Genomic DNA, 21,060 nt, shown 5'->3' with positions numbered 1-21,060 from the left:
GTGGTGTCAATGACAGCCCCTGCAGTTGTGCAGAGGTGGCCCTGACTGCTTGCATAGTCAGGATTCCTGACTTAGCCCCTGTGGGGTACACAGAATGACACATGGTTTATTTTTTCAAAAAGTAGTTTCCATCTAATGTTGGGTTGGGTGTATAGAGAGAGCTTAGATTTTGTTCCTTCCATGATAGAAATATTTGTCAAATTACAACCATGTTCTTGAGTTTTTAATTCAGCAAAACAAAGGGCTGGCCAGTTAGCTCAGTTAGTTAGAGCATGGTGCTGATAACACCAAGGTCCAGGAGTTGATCCCTGTACCTGCCAGCTGCCCAAAACAAACAAACAAAAACACATATTAGCATAATTCAGAAAAAAACCCAATACTTTTATTCCAAGAATCTTAGACACAGGTATTGATATTCAATGTGATACCCACAGATACATACAATTATGTTTCAATTAAAAAAAAAAAGAATCTTAGAACACTAGAACTGGAAGGGCCCCAGAAGAGCTCTACCTCAGTGTTTCCCAGGCTTGCTCCATGGAACCTCAAGGTACTATGAAAAAAGAGTTCTGGAGCCAAATGGGTTTGGAATGGGCTGCACACCATCTCTTTCCCTCCTTCCTCTTTGTAGAAGCACAATTTTTCATCTCTTGCTAAAGGCTCTGAGAAAGCCTGCAGTCAATAAACTTCTTTAGGGCCAGCCCATGGCTCACATGGGAGAGAGTGGTGCCGATACGATAACACCACGGCCACAGGTTCAGATCCCATACAGGGATGGCCGGTTAGCTCACTGGGAGAGCGTGGTGCTGACAAAACCAACTCAAGGGTTAAGATCCCCTTACCCCTCATCTTAAAAAAAAAAAAATTTTCTTGTGTTGTTCGACCCAGTGCTTCCCAATTTGACTTCTTAGCCCCTCTTTAATTCTGTGCAGAACATATTTTGGGAGTGACTGATTTATCCTAGGGCCCACATTTTAGTCCTGAAGAAACTAAGAGTTCCCAGAGTTGGGAACTCAGTAGCCCTAGGACCTCAGGAGTGTGCTTGGTGCTGTTCCCTTTTTCTCTTTCCTCGGGTGTACTGCTGTAGGTTGGGGGCACCCAGTGTGCAAAGCTGGGGACCAGCCTGCCTCAGGTGTTCCTGGCTGTGATTACAGCCCATAGTCTAAGCAAGGCATCAGGGTCCCAAAATACAAAGCGGTGTGTTGTATTGGGGGAAAGACCCCGGAAGACCCAGATGCCAGCCCTGTATGTTCAGCATCCAAGTGTCAGACAAGGGCTTGGAGGAGCAGACAGCAAGGATTAGAGAGGGTTCAAGAGCCATTTCACAGCGAGAATGGAGAGGGCCTGATCAAATGGATGAAATGGGCTCTGGGGAGAGAGAGAAGGCAGAGAGGACTGGAGTTCCCAGCTGGCTTGGTGGATCTGCTAGCCACGCTGGGGGACACTGGAGGAAGAGCAGGTTGCGGGGAGGGGAGAGATGGCAGCCTCAGTCCAACACTGCGGGCCTGGGGTTCTTTGGAGGGGTAGGAGGCGGGGGCTGCAGCAAAGGGAGCAGCTGAGCCCAGCCACTGCTTGAGCCCTCAGGCTTTGGAGGGGGAAGGGGCAGGCTGCAATGGCGTCCCTTCGCCAGTAGGGGCCAGCGAGCATCGGGTCCCAACAGAGAAGCATGCAGTGGTGCATTCAGGAGACATTATCTTGCACAGCCTTCTGGAAAGGAACCCTTGCTACAAAGTTCCTCAACGCCTGAGGTCAGAAGGCAGAGGTGGGGCTGAAGGGAGCAGTGGGTACAGAGCCTCCTGTACAGAGCTTTGCCTGTTTTGGAACTTTTATGATGGAATCACGGTCTGGCCTGTGGCTTCTTCCACTCAGCGCTGTTGAGATTCACGTGTTTTGCTGAACTCAGCTGCAGTTAGTTCTTCTCGTGGCCCGATCCCAGTTACGGAGCACGCCTGCTGTTTCTCCAGCCCACCGCGCACCGGCTTCCGGGGGACGTCGGGTCCTGGCTGTGCCGAGTGTGCCACGTACACTGCCACCTAAGTGTCCCGGTGCTGGTGCACATCCATTCAGTGGCACATTTCATGAATACACACTGCGCCCTGATTGCCATTCGTGGCAGTGACTTGGTGAAGACCCATGTCCTTCTTTTTAGAATGTCAGAGGAAAATGCTAGTTTTCCTGCACCTATTTTACGACCTTCTTGAGGACTGTGAAGAAGGAGCAATAAACCTATTGGATGCTGAGCTCCTTGCAGGCAGGACTCCTGTTTCTCTCTCACCCTAGCGCGGGAACACTGGGCCTTGTCCCCAGTGTCAGATGACACATGTTTACAGAATGGAGAAGGGAGGAGGCACACGTGTTAAAAGATGAGCCGCTCTGGATTGTAGATCACCTTCTGACTTCTAGTCACCCAGCAATTAGGGGGAAAGGAGGTGACCACTGGCTGGCCTCCTAGGAAAAGGCTCCAAAAACACAGCTGGACCTTTCGGAGGGTGAGGAGGATTTGGGTAGGAGGGAGAACATTCCAGCAACAAGTATGGAAAGTACAGAAATGCGCAGAGGATGATGGGTCGCAAGAGGCCCCTGACTGCTGGAAAAGGGAGTTTCGGTCTGATCTGATCATTGACAACAGTTAAAATTTACTAAACACTTTTGCTTTTTAAGTACTTTACACGAATTATCCGGGTTCTTCGGCCGCGCCGGGAGGTGGCGGTGCGGTCGTGTGCGAGGGGCCGGGACGCGTCCAGGTTCAGGCTCCGGATCTGCACTAGGTTCCCGACATTCCTCTTTCGTGGACCCAGAGAGCGAGCCAGGCGGGGGGCTGGGGCGGCGCGCGACACTGTGCCACGGTCACCCCTCCCGGGGGGAGGGATCCTGCCCTCGCCCCCACGCGCGCCGGAGGCGACGGGGAAGCAGGGCTGTGGGGGTCTTTCCTCTCTTCCCGGTCTCCGGTCGCAATGCCACGCCGCCCGCTGCTGCCTCTCCGGACGTCGCTTTGCCGGGCGGCGGTGCAGATCCCTCCCCGCGCATCCGCGCCAACCCCGGCCCTCCTCCCCACCCCCAGGTCCCCGTCAGGGATTCCGCCCCGAGTTTCCATCAGCAGCCGCCGCGCCGGGTCCCCGCCCGGCCAAACCCGCCCCCGCCGCCACCCCCTCCTGCCCCCTCCGCTCCCTCTTGCCCCTCCCTTGGTCCCCCTCCCGCCCTCTCCTTTCTCCCTCTCGTCTCTCTGGCCCCGCCCCTGGGCCGCCGCCGCTCTCTCCCCCTCCGGCCCCCTCCTTTCTCCCTCCCCTCCCTCTGGCCCCGCCCCTCCCTGGCCCCGCCCCTCGGCCGCCCTCCGCTCTCTCCCCTATGGCCCCTTCCTTTCTCCCTCCCCTCCCTCTGGCCCCGCCCCTCCACTGGCCCCGCCCCTCGGCCGCCCTCCGCTCTCTCCCCTATGGCCCCTTCCTTTCTCCCTCCCCTCCCCTCCCCTCTGGCCCCACCCCTGCCTCTGGCCCCGCCCCTCGGCCGCCCTCCGCTCTCTCCCCTATGGCCCCTTCCTTTCTCCCTCCCCTCCCCTCCCCTCTGGCCCCACCCCTGCCTCTGGCCCCGCCCCTCGGCCGCAGCCGCGCTCTCCCCTCCGGCCCCCTCCTTCCTCCCCTCCCCCTCTGGCCCCGCCCCTCCCCCTCCTCTCTCCCCCTCCCTCCCTCCCTCCCTCCCCTCCCCCTCGCTCTCCCGCCCGCCGCCGCCGCCGCCTCCGCCCGCCGCCCCGGCCGCGTCGGGTAAACCTGTTTGGCGAGGCGGCCGCGCCGGGGCGGATCGTGCGGCCGGCGGCTCCCTCGCGGCTCGCGGCGTCGGGGCCCGTGGCGCGCGCGCGGCCGCCCCTCGGCCCCGGAGCCCCTCGGCGGCGCCACCATGTACTCGGGAGCCGGCCCCGGTGAGTCCTCGCGCTCGCGGCGGAGGTTGGCGGGCCCGGCGCGGGCGGGGGCCGGGGCCGGGCCGGGGGCCAGCGGGGCTCGGGAACGGTAGGGGCCGGGCCGGCCGCGCCCTCAGCCCCGTGGCGGACGCGTAGCCCGGTCCTCGCGAGTCGTCGGGCGCCCCGCGCGGCCTGGGCCCTTCCCGAGCCTCGGGCCCGCGTCCCCACCCGGGGCCGGCGGGCTGAGGCTGAGGCCGGGGCGGCCGCCGCGTGTAGGCCCGAGGCTCGCGCGCCCCGCCCGGCCCGGCCTCGGCGCCGCTGCCCCCGCGCCGGCTGCGCCCGGTGGGGACGGCGGGGACGCGGCCCGGGGCTCGGGGAGCCGCGGCAGCTGCGCCGGGGCCGGGCCGGGCGGGGCGCGCGAGCCTGGAGCGGCCCGGTTTCGCTTTCCCTGGGCCGGCGCTTCCTCCGCTCCTTCTCCGGGCGAGTCTGGCCGGTCCCTGTCGCGGCCGGGACGGCAGCCTGAGCCGGGGAAGCGGCGCCCGAGGCCCGCGGCCGGCGCGCGGCTTGTCCCCGTTCCAGACACGCCGTCGCCCCCATTCAAGTGCTGACGGCCCGTTAGCGTGTGAGGGGTGAGGGGACGCGTCCCCCTCAGCGCCCCGTGTCGCCGCCTCGCTTTCTTTGCAGAAGTTGTGAGAAACTTGAAGCGGCAGGACAGCTTTTCCTCTTTGTTTTTTAACGGGGAGGACAGGGCGGCTCACGTGCTGGCTCCTCTGCGTTTCGCCCGCTCCCGCCGGGCACGTGGCTCCTGGTCTCCCTGGCGGCCACCGCGGCCGGGCCCGCTCCCCTTTGTGCGCCAGGCTGCAGGCTGCAGGCGGCTGCGGGCCCCGCCGGCCTCCGGCTCGGCTGCCTGGCCCGGTGCTCGGAGGCCCGGCATCCCGCCCCTGCCCGTTGTGCTCTGAATGGCGGAGTCCCGAAGCCCCCCTGACCGCCCGGGCTGCCCCACAGTGTGCCCCCTGCCGCCTGTTCACAGTTGGCTCCGTGCCTCGTGAACTCTGAGTCTTTTTCCTGATGTCACTTAGAAAGCTTCTCCGAGCCTGACCAACTTTTAAACCCCTTTGAAGGGCTCTAAGCAGTTTGGAGAACGGTTTTAACTCTGCGCCTAGGAGGTACCACGGTCCTGGGGACCCATGTTGGCTTCTAGAGACCCTGGGCCGCTAGTCCCCAACTGTGTAATGGCCAGGGCAGCGTCTTGCCTTCTTGAGTGAGAGTCTTCCCGCTCGTCGCTGTAAAGGGATACAGCAAATTTCAGATCATCACTTTAAAAGCTGGAGGCCCAGAAAAAGTGAGGAACCTTGAGGACGGTCGAGCTTTCGGGTTGTGTTTTACATGTTATCGACTCCATTCAGCTTGCTGAAGTTGGTGGTGTTTCCATATTTTGAAGACAGACAGCGGACGCTCAGAGAGGTTAAGAACGTTGCCAGGGTCACCGAGCAGGGAGCGTCAGGACCATCTGCTCCACGCCTGAGCTGATTCTCTGTGTACTCTCTTTTGGGGAAGTGGCTTTTGACTTAACCTACAGTAAGAAATACCTGTTAGGTCTAGAGTAGACCAGCACACACCTGCATTCTCGTAATTGAAACAAGAGCTTCAGGAAGCAACACTTGCTCTGTGCCCAGCATTGGGATAGTCACAGCTATTTGAGTTTTAAGAATGCTTTAACCTTCTGGATCTCCAGGCTCATTTCTGGTCACTATATGCTTTTTGAACATTGTTGCTGTGGTTCGGGCCTCTGCATTGTGGCCTGGTAGGGAGAGGGCTCCCTGGAATGGGACAGCTTGGGTTGAAAAACTAAATGTGTCTGTAGAATAATTCTTAGCTGATGGCAAGATGGGAATAAACCCGTCTCAGGCTGTGCGAGTGTGCTGTAATTATAAGGCCATGTTGCATTTCAATCTTATTCTACACACAAGCTTTAATTTTGTTTAAAAGAATTTTTGGAATAGAGTCTCTTCTTTAAGACTCTTTTTAATGTTATATTTTCTAATTTAGAATAATGGAAAGACATTTGATCTAAATTGTAGAAAAATTACAAATAGTTTTGATACTTCAATTGTAATACCCTTATTAAGCAACTTAGTAAACTAATTTTAAAAGTGGAGTTCACAATAGGTCTATATTATGCCTGTTACAAACAAATACTGTTACACCTGTGAGTTAGTTTTATTTTGTTTTCGGCAGCTGGCCGGTTCGGGAATCTGAACCCTTGACCTTGGTGTTATTTATTTATTTATTTATAACCACTGTGTCTAAGCGATTTCCTACTCCTAAGGGATTGTTTCTATTGGTGTCGCTATGCTCAAACTTCTGCCATACCATCCCTCCTGGATTTGCTATAAAGTAACCTCTGTGACATCTAAGACTTATTTGAGAGTTGTCTAAACAGGATTGTGACTTTGAGAACAACGACCTTCACTATGGTTTCTAGTGCCATTTAACTCCTGCACCCACTTCTCCCCCCACACCCAGTTGTCTCAGTGGAGGTGTGAGTGACCAGTTCTCCATGTAATGATGCCTGTTTGCCATGGCAACATGTATGTCACCCTCGGGGGGTGGGGGGTTGTACCAAGTCTCCCTTGGGTTTTTTGTGAATCTTGAGGAAGAATTTAAGTAAGTGTGTAAAGAAAAAAAGACGTATAAGCTTCCACTCCTAAAACGTAGAAGGTTATAAGAAGCAGAGTTTTTTTAACGTCTAGTTTTGTGAAAAATTTTCACAATGCCAGTCAGGTTTCTATCTTTTATGAGTTATGCTGCACTCTACTGTAATGTGCCAGTCTGATAAAATGAGTTTTTGTTTTGTGGATTGTTATTGTGAACTCTTAAAATGTAACACGATTTTTAAAAAAATTTCTGTTGGGAAATAATTTTAGAAATACAAAGTACAGTGACTAGTACAGTGCTCCTACATTTGCCCATCACCAGGCTTCAGCTGTTATCAAGATTTTCCACATTTGCCTCTAATATGTCCCTTTTCCCTTTCTCTTTGTGGACATTTTCCAAAGCGAATTCCAGACCTGTCATATCACACACACACACACCCCCGATATTTAAGTGCGCGTGTCTGCAGCACAGGGACATCCTGAACATAACCCAGTGCGCTTTCACACTCAACAGTCTACAGTCAGTCTCTCTCATTGTCTCAGAAACGTGTTTACAGTTGGTTGTTGTGGATCCTGAATTTTAGTAAAAGTTCACATGTGCGTTTGTTTTTCTGTCTTCTGGGGGTCTTTAACGTAGCCTCTAAAGGTAGGCCCTCCTTTTTGTCCCCTGCTTTGTTGACTTGTTACAGACATTTACATTTTTTAAAGTCTCTTTTCTTTAGAGTATGTATGAGGGTCCTCCAGAAAGTTCATGGAAAAATAAAATTAAGAGATAATACAAATCATTCCATAAACTTTTTGAAAGACCCTCATATAACCGTGTGCCTCCCCCATTTTTTCTTTAATCAGTTCTAAAAAGAACCCCATTGTTTGAGATCCTTTTTGGGGTTCTCTTTTGCTGAGAAGGGCTGATTGGTACATGATGGTTTTGATTCCAACACATTTATCTGAAGCAGTGTTTTAGGACAGGTTACTTTGCATCTTTAATTTTCAGTTGCAGCAGAATCCTGATTTTATGTGGTATTATTTCAGTAGAAGTAACATTTTATAATGTATAGAAAATATGGATGATACTTGTGAATCTTCTGCAGTTTATTTCTTACAATTATTCAAATAAGGTGGGTTCTCCTCATCCCCAGTTCTGGGTAGAGAACATCTCTCCAGGGTGATGGGGATGACGGTTCTCTCCTTCAGTCACCTCCTCCCTTTATCTGTTCCTGTCCATTCTCTACACTTTACAGCGTCACCCCCAGCTCCGTTATCTTGTCCTCGGATGATGATCTGCTGGCACGAATCCACACCTCCTGAGCCCCGAGCCTGGCACCGTGGTTAGAGGCCTTTCCTTCTTTGCTCGAGCCAGTTAAAATCAAGCTCTTGCTGTGGCAAAATATCATCAAGCCACACTATTTTAGTTTTTTCCTCTACCCCCACCCCAAAGTTTGAGAACCTAGACCAGTATTCGTTCTTTGGTCCCTTAATCTTTGTGACCAGATAACCATGCCTTTCCAACTTATCTGTTGGTAGAGCAGTACCAGGGTGACTGTACAATTTGTCATCGGAACTGGGAACTTTTGCAACTGAAATGGGGCACTCCTAATTATTTCCCTGCAACAACGGCTTAAACAAGGACTGTCCCGGCAAATTAAGATGTACATTTTGTCTAAGTGCATTTTTAAAATCTTAGGTTTTTATGTAGGCTCAAAAGTAACAGGGTTGACCATTTTAAACTTGTTTCACTCTTCAGCTGCTCTGCACTTTCTGAAGTCCTCATAAAATTCTCAAGGGGCAAGTGTGGTGTGTCTTTGAGAGGTCACCACCACCCCAGAGGAGGAGTTGTTGTTGGGGTGCGGAGGAGCAGCCGTGGGGGAGGGGAGCCTGACCATCAGCCCCCGCCTTGTCCTCGTCCTCTCATGTAGTGTGGCAGTTGTTCTTCTGCATGGGTCTGTTTCCTCATCTGCAGAGTGGGGAGCTTGGTCGGGATGACTCGCATCTGCCTCCATTTCTCCATCCCAGGACACGAGTCTCCCGACATGGCCGCAGGCTGAGGGAAAACGGCATGCTTCCTCAGCTTTTCTTCAGTGCTCTGGCAGGACAGGTGCAGTTACCCCAGGCAGAAGAGAAGGCTGCTGAAGGTCGGGCAGTGCTGGCTAGAGCTAGGGTTCAAATCCAGCGCGCAGTCTTGTTGCCTGCAGTGTTTCCTTTCTTGCTTTGTGTGTCTGAATAGACCCCGGGTTCCAGCCTCAGGCATTTCTTAGAAGCATCCATGCTGCACTGCTTAATACTGTGCAGAATATTCTGGAGATGCAAAGGGAATGAAAAGCACCCGGCACACACATATGTGCACGGGCGTGTGCACCTCCGGCCTCTCACTCCGTGGGGAGCAGGTGTCGCTCAGGAGGGGGCGCACCAGGCAGTCTGAGGGGCAGTGGGACGGAGCCAAGTGGACAGGCACGGAGTGGAGCGAGGAGGTTGGTTCCACAGCTGGGGGTGCCAGTTGCCTAAGAGGAATTTGGGCCAGGGCAGTTTGCGTCATGGAACCCTGGAAGGCCAGGCATACTTCCCTGGGCCGTGAGTGTGCTGTGAGACCCTCACATCGTTGCTGAGAGCTGAGGAAGGGGCCTGTGGGCCTTGGAAACAGCAGGCAGGAGTGTCAGGGAGTTGGCCATTCCAGCAAGGTCATTCCAGCAGCTGGTGCAGGTGGGTGGTCAGGGCTCCTCTGGTGAACCCCCCCGGGTGGGACGGCTCTGGCCGAGTGATGGGCAGGACCCTTCTCTTCTGCATCTCGGAGCGTGTGAGCATGAGCACATGGAGTGCGGTTCTCCGGCACGTGCATAGGGGAGGCAATGGGGAGGCTTCGCTGGAGTCTTGTATGTACTGCCCACACTCAGCTGCTCCAGGCAGGTTGCTAGTATCTGGGCCCAAGCCACCCCTTACAGTCTCTGTGACTTTGACAAGTGTCGTGAGTCCCTGAGCCTGAGCTTTCTGTCCTAGAAAGTGAGGGTGGTACTGCCCTGCCTCAGGCTGTGGCAGGATGAAGTGGGATGACTGCAAGCTCACCCCTGGCACGGGATGGGCGGCAGGGTCTGGGCAGCCATCCTTCATCACTGGGCAGAAGCACGAGGGCCCTGCCTCACCAGGCCTTCCTCTTCACCACCCCCATTCCGGGGATGTTCAGACTGGTGACTCTAGGGGCTGTGGCAGGGGGAGGATGTGAGGGGTGTCACTGGATCCAGCTCCACTTACTGGCAGATGGTTACCCATGAATATAAATAAGGGAGGTGAAGGACCCACAGGCTCTGGGCAGGAGAACCACATGGTGTTTGGACACATGGAGCTTGAGATGTTGCGAGGAATGTGTAGTCAAGTCCAGGCTGAGGCTGTGGCAGGCCCAGAGATGGGTTAGAGGGGCCAGGAGGAGTGGGGTTGGAGGACACAGGCCAGGGGCCTGCCTGCAGCTGTTGCTGGATCAGAGGACACTGCAGGCTGGGGGAGAGCAGCTCGTAGAGTTGTCTGAAGGCTCTTCCCAGCCTCTGCTCCTGAAGACCTTAACAGTGGGTTTTGCAAGTGTTCCAGGTGATTGCACATTAGGTGAGGTTTGGGACCCATTGGTGCTAGGAGAGGGCAGGGGGGCAGGCAGGGAGAGGAGGTAAAAATAGGCTGAGAGACCCCAGGGAGCACCATTATTAGGACTGGGACTTAGGAAGGAGCCTATGCCAGAAGGACAGCCCCAAGAGAGTGGGATCACCAGCCCTGGGGGACCATGTTTACAGGAGGTGGCCAGAGAGGACTTTGCGATGGACCATAGAAGTTAAGTGTTTCTGCGCATCCCTTTTCTGATGAAGCTCGGTTCTCATTGAGTGGCCACAGTATTTGTGTGTTGCAGTTTATAGTTCCATGCTGCTTTGAATACAGCTTGTCCACTGTTTCACTTAGAATTGGGGCAGAAGGTACTTCTAAAGGTTATTACTGGGGGCTTCAGTAAGTTCAGTAATTCAGTGAGCAAAAAAGCAGACAGAATTGCAGCAAGGCTCAGATACAGCCGGACGCTGGGATCCAGGTGGTTCCTAACCGAAATCTCTCTCTCTTTTTTTTTTGGTGGCTCTTATTGTAAGTGAGGTCTGTCCTGTTCGAGTTCTACTGGGGCAGTAACTCAAGGGGCAGTGCTTTGTAGTTTTCCAGGTTGTTTCTAGGTGTTTCAGCTCAGAGTTCTAGGACTTAGAGAATTAGTGGATAGAGGTTGGCAGCTAGAAGCTTTCATCTTGCAGTTGCACATGAAAAAGTCATGAAACTAAGGTTCACAGGTCATAGTCATTTGAGACGTTTTCTCAGGTTTGACTCAGAGTAAAATACTACAGCTGTTGGGAGTTTATCTTTACAACATCACATTCATTTCTTGGTGAGGGGTTTGAACCCAGAGCTTTCGTTCAGATGGTCCAAGGACTAGCTCTGGTTTCCTCTGGAATGTTGATGGTGGGAGGACCCCGCAGTGGGCACTCACATGCCCAGCCCCTCAGGTCAGTCTTGCTCTGAGCTGATGCAGGATGCGAAGGTGGCAGGCGGCAGGCGCCCAGCCCAAGTGGGGTGCTCTTTAGCTTGGCGGTGGTTGCCTCTGAGTCTGTTACAGATGGTGACTGATACTCTGTTGGTGCGGCACTGTGTGTCCTTGGAGTCTTTGACATTGTTCCTGTCTGGGCATGGTCCCTTGCAGGGCGGCAGACTGCACAGTGAGAATGCGAAAACCCAGGCTTTAGAGCTAGCAAGTGGTGGCATCACTTGTTTTTTGTAGGGAGAAAGGAATTAATGGAAATACAAAAGTGGGGAGAAAGCATGTCAAGAAGCCGTGAGTGGTGGGGGTGACTTGGAACAGATCCAGGGTGTTAAAGTCCCGCCCTTGGCGTGACACCAACCAGTGCCGGCTCCAGGTTAGGCCAAAGTCACCTGAATCCTGGCTGCGTGACTGGGCATCTCTCACTTCTCATCTCTCCTCATCGTACAGACAGTGAAAACCTCATAGGGGTGGTGCTCTGACCAGATGAGAAGGTGCAGACAACCTGCAGTAGCTGTCACGGTGCTTGGCCTGTGGAAAGTGCCCCCAGTTATTACTATTTCCACCACTGTTACATTGTCATGGTCGTATACTCTGCCGAGAGCAGCGTTTTCTTGCTCCTCTCCCTGATCCTCTCTGTTGACCTCTGGGTCCTGACTTCACAAGCAGGGAAGGATAAGGAAACATTAACAAGCCAGACCCCCCCTGATAAATGACATTTACTGAGTTCTTGGTGTCCCGGGCTGCATTGTAGGGCTCAGCACCAGGGAAATGAGGGACTGGCCTTCTGCTTGGAGCCCACATCCTGCAGAGCCCGAGCACTCAGCCCTACCTTGATGGGGCGGTCCGGCATGCCTCATTGCTACCATCGGTCAGGAGCAAGCAACAGACCAAGTGACATGAAAGAACAACGCATATCTCCAAATCATGAACCAGTCACAGCTGGCTTCAACTGGAAGGCAGGATTCTGCTAGTTCCTGTGTGGTGGCACTAAAGTGGTCTCACCAGTGGCTGGGGTGGGGGACATTGCTGGGGACACTTTGTTCCCTCTGTTGTGTGCAGTTTGTTTAATATTAAAACACGTGGCTCACGATAAGAACGGTCGCATTAGACTTGAAAGTTTTCTCAGAGCCCAAGACAAGGTAATTGCAACTTAACCTTGACCCATAGGCATTGAGGGCCTGCGGTGCCATCAGGGGCACACGGGGCTGGGAGCAGTCCCTATTCCCACTCTATCAATTCCCCTGAGGAGTGCAGAGCTTTCTTGGGATGTTTTGGAACATTTGAGGATGACCCTAGGGGCTGTTAAGTGCATAGTCAGAGCAAGCGGAAGTTCTGGTGGGAACACTAGGAAAAGCTTGGCGAAGCAAGTGCCATTTGAGTGGGACTCTGGGGTGGAGGGGCGAGGTACCACGTGACGGCTTAGTGAGAGCATGTGAGGGTGGGCAGCTAGAGCAAGGCCCACACAAGCCAGTCTGTTGTGAGAGGTGTCAAGAGCCTGGGCTGGGGAGGAGGCAGGTTGCCTGTGGTCGGAGCAGGCCCATGGGAAGGAACAAGGGCTGGAAGGAGGGAGGGAGCTGAGGGCCCAGGGACAGGTTGAGGGTGGGGAAGTCATAGACCACAGAGCCCAGGAGGGACTGAGCAGAGCAGGGATGCCAGCTGACCTAGTTTTTTTTTTTTTTTTTAAAGGATCCCGATGGCTGCTGTGTTAAGAATAGACCAAAAGGGGTAGGGTGGAAACCAGGAGAGCTGCCTGGAGGAGGTTACAGTTGGCGGGAACGGATGGTCCTGGTGGAACATTCTTAACCTGTGGAAGAGAGTTTGTGCGGACTCCTGTCCCCCACCCTCCATGGGTGATCTTGTTTCTTCTTTTATTTACACGTATTTCAGAGGATATCTCTTTGAGATAAGGATGCGTCCGTCTGTTCCCCTCTCCCCTCCCTCCTTATGTCACCACCATATCTAACCAGGCATTTAAGGATTGACACTTGCTCAGTACCGTGAGCCGCATGATGTTCACGTGCCGTGGGCTTTCTCAGGGCCTGAGGACTTGGAGTTTCTCCCCAGCTGTGCCGTTGGCTGTTGAAGACACTGGCTGGTTTATGACATCACGTTTCCCACGGTCCTGATTTGGCTCGCTGCACCTTCTGGGTGTAGTTCATCATGTTCCTCTGTCCTGTGTGTGTTCCCTGCAAATTAGCAGTCATATCTAGAGGCCTGATTGAAACAGATTCTGCTTTTTTGGTTTGCCTGTTGCTCATCAGTCACAGAGCTTGCAAAATGCTGACTTTCTGACTCTACTTATAGCAATAAAAACTTTCCCTGGTCAGCTGTTTGGTGTTGGGTGTATACTGGGGCAGAAAGAAAGTTAGTGAAAGGCGTGCATTGGGAGAAGATAGATGGGCCTAGGTGAGCTGCCACTTAGGGTGAGGTGGGAGGGCTGGGGGGGCAGTGTTGAGTGAGGGGCTTGTTGGTTCTGTAGGTAGTGGGACTACCTGAGGGTGTTGAGTGAATGTGTGACTGGCTGGGGAGCTGCTGTGGGTGGTCTAGCCTGGCAGGTGGGCTAGCCTGGCACAGGTCTTTTTATCAGAGCCAGGAAATGGGGAAGGGAGGGGGACCACACCTGGAGCTGATCTGCTAGGAATGCTGACACCTTGATGAAAGTGGGGAGGGAGCCTGGGTCAGGGGTGAGCTTTCTGCTGTAGACATGCTAGATTGAAGGTGACTCTAAGAAATCCAGGAGGAAAAAATCCAGTGCATTCACTTTGCACGTTTATGGGGCCTTATAGTGGTCTTCACCCAGGGTCATCTCTCATCTCGATTATCTTTTGTCTGTCTACACGTTTCTTTTTGCTTACTAAACACTTACCACATTTAGTCATTTCCTGTTTAAAAGTTCAGTGTGGGATGGCCCTGTGTGGAGTGGAAGGCGGCCCCACCTGGACTGGGGTGAGGGCTGGGTGTCATGGAGGGTGGTGGACCGTTGTGGAAAGCGGCTTCAACAGGTGACGATGTGTGTGGGAAAAGCTAAGTTCTAACACCTCAAAGAGCAGCCAGTGAAAAGCGCCCACCAGGCCTTCAGCACCTTGTGAGCAGATCGGTTCTAGTGTTGCTGGTTCAGGTACATGGCCCGAGTCCATGCATGGAGCCTGACCCTCTCTCTGCCTCCTCTGGGATTGGCCAAATCTACGCACTCAGGAGATGGGGGGAAGGGCCGGGTGCCCAGCCAGGGGACTGCGGAGCACCTGCCCCATGCCCACGCCTTCACCATAGCATGGGTAACCATGGTGCCTATCTCCCTGCGAGGCTTAGATGCATTGGCGCACAGACAGCTGCTGCGACTCAGGGACCAAGTGGGTTTTATGGTTTCAGCTTGAGAGGGGAGTGCTGTTTTCCTGCTAGCTGAGGCGAATGAGCCACCTCCTTTTAATTCTACAGGTGAACTAGGGAGAAAATGGAAGTCTTGGGTGAAAATTCTTTGAAAAATAAATGCTGTGAAGTAAATGGAAAAGATGGTGACAAATTTGGTTGCAGAGCTGTAGGGGCCCTGCGTGGCATTAATTATTAATTGTGTGTGTGTGTGTCATTAGAAGAAAAGCACAGGAGTAGGTTGACCCTTTGAGGGATTTGACTCTCATGCCATCGGGGAGCCCTCCCGCCTGACGTGGGGAGTCAGGAGTCTTGACAGTCTGGAGCACTGTTCTGAGGGACACCATGAGGGCTTATCAGTGTCTGCCAGGGCAGGGCAGGGTGGGTGGTGCCCTGGGCATGGGTGTGCCATCCCTGCAGGATGCACTTCAGGGATGAAGCTTAGGTTGTGGCTTGTAAGACACTGCTGTGCCAACCTTCCCAGCGGTACCAGATGACATTCCAGGAAGCGTTTATTCAAAGCATGGTTTTTACTTTATTTCTGCAGATTTTTACTGGAATAGATATTTTTAAGTTCATGTTTGCAGAATGACAGGTGTTAACGAATCTTGCAAAGTCATCTTTCACAAGGATCGTTCTCAAACCAATGCTGCAGGTGGTGGTCTTCCCTTCCCGTTTAGTGACCTCTGCCTCCCTAGACGCAACTGCCTGGTGTCTCTCACTTGGCACTGTTAAGAGGTTCTCTCTCAGCCTCCGCTCTGAGTCTAACCCAGCAATGCTCTCAGCCGCTGTTTATGTGGTCTGTTCCAAGTATATCTGCATTGTTAACAAAGGGAAGGAAAAATGATAGGAGTTTCTGAGGGAAGAATGCACAGCCTTTTTAAAGAACGTGAGGTGAAATTCACACAACCTAAAATTAACCACTTGACAGTGAACAATTCCGTGACATTAGTGCATTCACAGTGTGGTGCCACCGTCACCTCTGTCTACTTCTAGACCGCTTCACCACCCCCAAAGGAAACTGCCTGTTTGTGCTCTGCCTCCATGGACTTACCTTTTGTGCATGTCTTAGGTAAGGGAAGTCGTGCACTATATGGACTTTTGTGACCGGCTTCTTTTACTTAGCATAATGTCTTCAAGGTTCACATTGTAGCATGCATCAGCACTTTATTTTTTTTATTGTCAATTAATATTTCATTGTATGGATATACCGCAATTTGTTTATCCATTCATTTACTGATGGACTATATTTTAATGTTTTAATTTCCCATGGGCATTTCTCATGGAGTTGCTGGGTTATATGGTAACTACATTTAACTTTTTGAGGAACTGTTGAGCTGTTTTCCATAGCAGGTGCACCATTGCACATGCCCACCAGCAATTCACAAAGATTCCAGTTTCTCCATCTCCTCATGAACATTTGTTATCGTCATCTTAGCCTTTTAGAAAGTGAAGTTCTTAGACCACTTCAGATATATTTTATTGGTTAACAAAGTGGGAAAAAATGTTAGATGTAAGCATGTCTGCCCAGATCGATCCAATAAATATAAGATGTTCACTTTTTTATGCCAGATTGTAGAGTATGTTTGGAACCTAGACAATTAGATGAGCACAATAAAGGTAAACAGTTAACAGGGCCAAAAAAATAATGAGTCCACTATGTAGACTGAGTCCTATATGTCTAATATCAAAGGACTTCACTGAGTAAACGCTGAGAGCCAGCTGCATGCTAGGTGTCGGCCCAGGGCTGGGGAAGTGGCAAATGCGACAGCCGAGCTCACTGAGTATTGAGCATGCAGCATCAGCGGTCACTCACAGACCCACAGGAGATGGCACGTGTCTCCGGCACAGGCTGGCGGGCAAAAGGGCTCAGGGGCAGAGGCTCAGAAGTGACTTTGGGAGACAGAAGCACAGCAGAGATGCTGAGGATGATTGGGGAGCGGAGAGTGTCGGGAGACTTGTCATTTTTCTTTGGCTTGGATGGATGCAATCTATTAGTAGAAGAGACCAGATTAGGTTGAGCTTGCAAAAGTTGAATGCAGAAAAATGCCAGTGTACACAGAAGTCAAGGAGAAAATGTGAGGAGCCCTCATGCAACTGTCACGCAGCTCCAAGCACCAGGCCCAGTCTTGCTCGTGTGTTTCTCGGTGCTCCTGCCCTCCATTATTTGAAGCATCACACCATGTCGTTCATCAATATTATTTTAACTTTTTATTTTGAAATAATTTTAGACTTACAGAAAAGTGGCGAGAATCACACAGTCGTACATCACTGGCTTCCCCTAACATTACTATCTTTTCTGATCACCAGACAATGATCAAAACAAGGAGATTGGTATTGATATAGTACTGTTACCAGAACTGCACATCTTATGCAGATTTGGCCATTTGTCTGATTAATGTCCATTTTTTGGATGTTCTGTGTCTATTTCTAGAGCCCTGTCCAATCCATGGTCCCACACAGCATGTGTTGTCATGTCTCTGACATTTCCTCAGTATTCTTTGTCTGTTGTTACCTTCACATGGGGGCTCTTTCAGATTGGTACCTGTGTCCTTTCTACATGCTTCTGTCATTTGTGGTTGTTGTTGCTTTTAATAAACAACAAACATTTATTTCTTACCGTTCTGGAGGCTGGCAAGTCCCAGCTCAAGGTGGTGCAGATGCGGTGTCTGGGGAGGGCTATTCCTCATAGCTGACACCTTCCCGTTGCTTCCTCACATGGCAGAAGGACACCCCATCACTTTTTGCAGATTTCCCTTCTGGACCTGTGAGATGCTCCAGGCTCATCTTGTGTCCTTTCCTGTCCAGGCCCATTTCATCAGTGGGCTCTTGTTCCTCTTACTGGAAAATGGTGTTAGAAGCCAAATTCTGGGCAGTGGTGTGCTCTTGGCTACTGGGGTGTCCTTGCTTCTGGTCTTTCCAATGGACACAGGCAGGAAGTGTGTCATTTATACTAATGCATATGTACTTGTATCAACATATTTATCCTTCCTTATTAACATTAAACATTTTGAGTTCATAGTGGCATTTCTGATTCAAATCCAGTACCATGGGCTTGTTCTAGCCTTCCTCATCCGTTATTTCTGACTGCTCCATCAGACAGGAGAAGTGTGGCTCTCATTATCTACAGCATATTTTAATGCCTTTTGTTCAAACCTGGAATACACATAGTGTACTTTAGAATTGCTAACCTGTATCCCTGTGAGAAACACACTTGCTAAGTGGAGTACTAAAATAAGTGTGTAGCTCTTTTTGCCTTTAGCCTGACAGTGCACAGTTGAAACATTGTTTTCAAGTTGCCTGATCAGTCCTTTCTTCTTGTCAGCCTAGTCAGCACACAGCCTCAGATGCTCCCGACTCCTCTGAGCACCCAGCCCGACCTCTCTGGTGTCCTTGCACCCACCCAGTTCTTCTGGTGCGTGAGAGGTTCGTTGACATGTGAGGGGCTGATGATCAGTAGTGTGGAGTGGTTAAAATCGGGAACAGCTTGAGCAGGATCACACCTTCGCTTCTGTGGGAGTTGTTTGGTGTTGCCCATGCAGATGTGAGGGTTGCTCCCACGGGGACCCGGCAGCAGCTGCTGTGCCCTGCGAGGCCAGGCTGTGGGCTGCATGTGTGTGCACTGTGTGTTGGGGGCTGGGCTTCTTCACATGCCATCCCTGTGCTACAGTGATAAGGCCACTCAACCTTCCAGATGAGAGGCTGGCAGCTTTATCTTAAGAGGAGGGTGCTGACCCCTCCCCAGTGGCCCACAGTAGGTGTACAGTAAGAGTTTTCTTAGGGTATGCACTCTGACCACAGGCAGTGTGCCTCTTGATTTTAGTTTTTAAAAAAATTTTTCCCTTCATGATAAAAAAAAAAGTGCATGCTCATTTCAAATAATTTAGAAGATATGGAAATAAAAAGAGAAAAAAAATCATCCATAGTAGATTTACGAGAAAAAACTGTTAATGTGTATGTATTTATTTCTAGACAATTTTTCTATACATACATAGACAGTGGGGTTTAGCCGAGATTTATAATTTTATGTCGTCCCTCTCACCTAATATTTTGAGCATCACTGAGTGCAGTTTAATTTCTTGTGGAGGAACTCATGTCTACAATGGCTTTTAAAGTAAGAAGATGGTGGCAGCACTCAGATCAGATGGCGGGCTCCATCTGGCAACCAGGGTCATGCTTGTGGGCAGCTGTGGTCCAGTTCTTGATGATTTGCTACCTGCTAGCTGCGTGACGTTGGTGGTGTCATCTCAGCTCTCCTCCCTGTGCCCCAGTCTCCTCTTTGGGTAGAATGAGCATAGTGGTGGTACTTCCCTCAAACGACAACTGATCATGCAGGACCCCCTGGGGTCATTGGCTCTCGCGCCTGACACGCATCAAGTGCTGCTGCCAGCTGCTGGCTGCATTGTTGTCACACACCTCTCTTCCTTCAGAGCACTGTTGCAGTCTCTGATAAGGTGTTCAGGGGTGATTGGGTATCTTGTCTCTCACTGACTCAGCGCTGGGCCCTGGCTTCCTGCTGTACCCCTCCAGGTAGCCCTGTTACTAGCAGAGAGCAGAGTGTCAGTACATGGTGGGTGGGTGAGTGTGCACGCATAGGGCAGGGGTGGGAGAACAGAAAGACTGTTTAGTAAGAACACAGACACTTAGGTATTAACAGTTAAGGCTAAAGGTTATCTGTTTCCTATGGGGTCAATCACAGAAGCCCTTCCTGCTGCTGAGCACCCCCTGGGTGGGGGCTGCTCCCCAAGGCCAAGTGAGGTGGAGAAGAATGAATCCCTCCACCCTTGAGCCTTCCCCATTCTCGGGGGTGAACCCAAGGAGAGGGACAGTTTCAGGGGCTCTGGAGCCATGTCCCTGGGCTCATGCTGGGTGTGGGTGGGGCCTTGCTCATAAATTCAGCTCTCTGTGCCTGTTTCCTCTTCTGTAAAATGGGGATGATGATAGGGCCTGTTATTGTTGTTAATTATTAGAATGAACTGTGTGTTGATATAAAATTATGTATCGTTACCATCAGAATAATTAATAAAATGCATTGTATTTTATGTGTGGTATAGAGTAATATATTTAGTTATATATAGCAAATAATAGTTGCTTATAACTATTCATTGTAATAATTGATTGTTAATTTATGATTGTTACCATTATTACTAATTGATATCATTGTCATAGTAACAGTAATTATTATGTAAAGGGAAAATGAATGAATTCATGGAAAGTCCTCCTGGTGCATAGGACATGCTTGGTGCATGTTGTTATTTATTGTGATAGTGATTATTTTAGTGGGTGGAAGAGCTGTTCAGTTCCTTTGAGGAGTGTGCATTCACAGGGGAATCCAGTGTTGTGCTAGACAAGTGTGTGCACCGTGTTGCCTGGATAGAGCAGGGTGTTGGTGAGGCGGTGGTTGGGGTTCTCTGGGGAGTCTCGTCTCTGGAGTGGACTCTGGTGCGTAGAAGCCATGCAGGGCTTGGTTACAGGGGGTGCCTGTGCAAGGAAGTAGTATTTTGTCCCCCCAAAGTGACCCACTACATGAGCCCTGGGTGGCAGTGCCTCTGGGAGGCCGTTTGCCACGTTTTCTGTCGTGGTCTAAAGAAGGCACATTCTGTGGGTGAGTTTTATCACTTAGAGGTCACAGATGCAAGATGACAGCTGATAGAGACAAGAGTGTAAGCATGTGGTTCTCATAAAACGTCTTTCTTTGGATTGGAACAGATATCTTTTATTCTTCTAAGTGACTTTGCTAGTATTTGGTCTCAGTCGCTTGCTGGGACATTGTCAAAGTTGTTTTCTAAACAAAGCGCCAGAAGAAACATAGCAGACACATTAGTACTGTAACTCGATAGTGTGCTTTAATTCAAAACAGACCGTGGATGGGGAGTGTCTCTGCCTGTAGCAAAGCCGTGTAGAAAGCTTGAAACAGACAGGCAAGAAGTTTATCTGGTTTTTAAAAACAAAACAACTTTGAGCCTGGTAAAATTTCATTTGGCCTGTGCTTATCCCCCCAAAACATACGCTGTTGTGCACAGAAACTGCTCTTTCCCACCTTTTATTTTGCCCCTAAGCTGTCAGCCACTGGGCAGGTACTGGTGGGGTCCCGTTCATTTTGGCTCTTGGGTTGTTTTAGCGTGTTTTGCGCTGGGCAGTGCAGGCCATCGTGGCAGGGGAGCCTGGCCAGCCGTGGCTGTGCTCCATCAGGACCTCAGTCCTGCAGGCCTCGGAAGCCACACTGTCTCCATCCTCTTCGGGATGTTTTCATTTATTTTATTTTTAAAATGGTGTGTTTAAAATGCTTGCGTTTGGTAGATCAATACCTTCAGGCTTAAAAATAAAAGAAAGTCCTATTTACAGCATAATTAAGGGGCTTAGGAAATAGTGAACGGTGGAATTGCGCTGAAGGTAAGGAATAAGTGAGCGGCAGTGCCCTGCAGGTAACGGCTAAGGGCTATGCGTGATGAAAGATGGAACCAAGAATCTCACAGAGGACCTTCAAGGCTTGGGAAGTGTCCGCAGCTGTGGAGTAAAGACTGTTCGGGGTGAGGGAGGTCAGTTCTCGTTACTTCAGTAGCTACAGTAATCACAGCAGCAGCTACTGTGGATGTAGT

General features: G+C 51.3%; 1 protein-coding gene across 3 annotated transcripts in view; it reads left to right on the top strand.

Annotated features, from left to right (window-relative positions):
* The first annotated feature begins 3,775 nt into the window (after positions 1–3,775).
* Positions 3,776–21,060, top strand: part of AGO2 (argonaute RISC catalytic component 2) — a 107,736-nt gene continuing 90,451 nt past the window's right edge. The window contains exon 1 of one of the 3 annotated variants that reach the window (XM_063079244.1): positions 3,776–3,910. Coding sequence is in view for 1 of the 3 variants with exons in the window: in XM_063079239.1 (XP_062935309.1) it covers positions 3,889–3,910 (22 nt within the window). In the remaining 2 variants the exon portion in view is untranslated. The remainder of the gene's footprint in view (positions 3,911–21,060) is intronic. The other 2 variants (XM_063079239.1, XM_063079240.1) reach the window with 2 other exon arrangements.

The sequence above is a fragment of the Cynocephalus volans genome, chromosome 15, assembly GCF_027409185.1.
Source record: "Cynocephalus volans isolate mCynVol1 chromosome 15, mCynVol1.pri, whole genome shotgun sequence".
NCBI lineage: Eukaryota > Metazoa > Chordata > Mammalia > Dermoptera > Cynocephalidae > Cynocephalus > Cynocephalus volans.
Note: the sequence above shows the minus strand (reverse complement) of the source record. Positions and strands in the feature narration are given on the sequence as shown.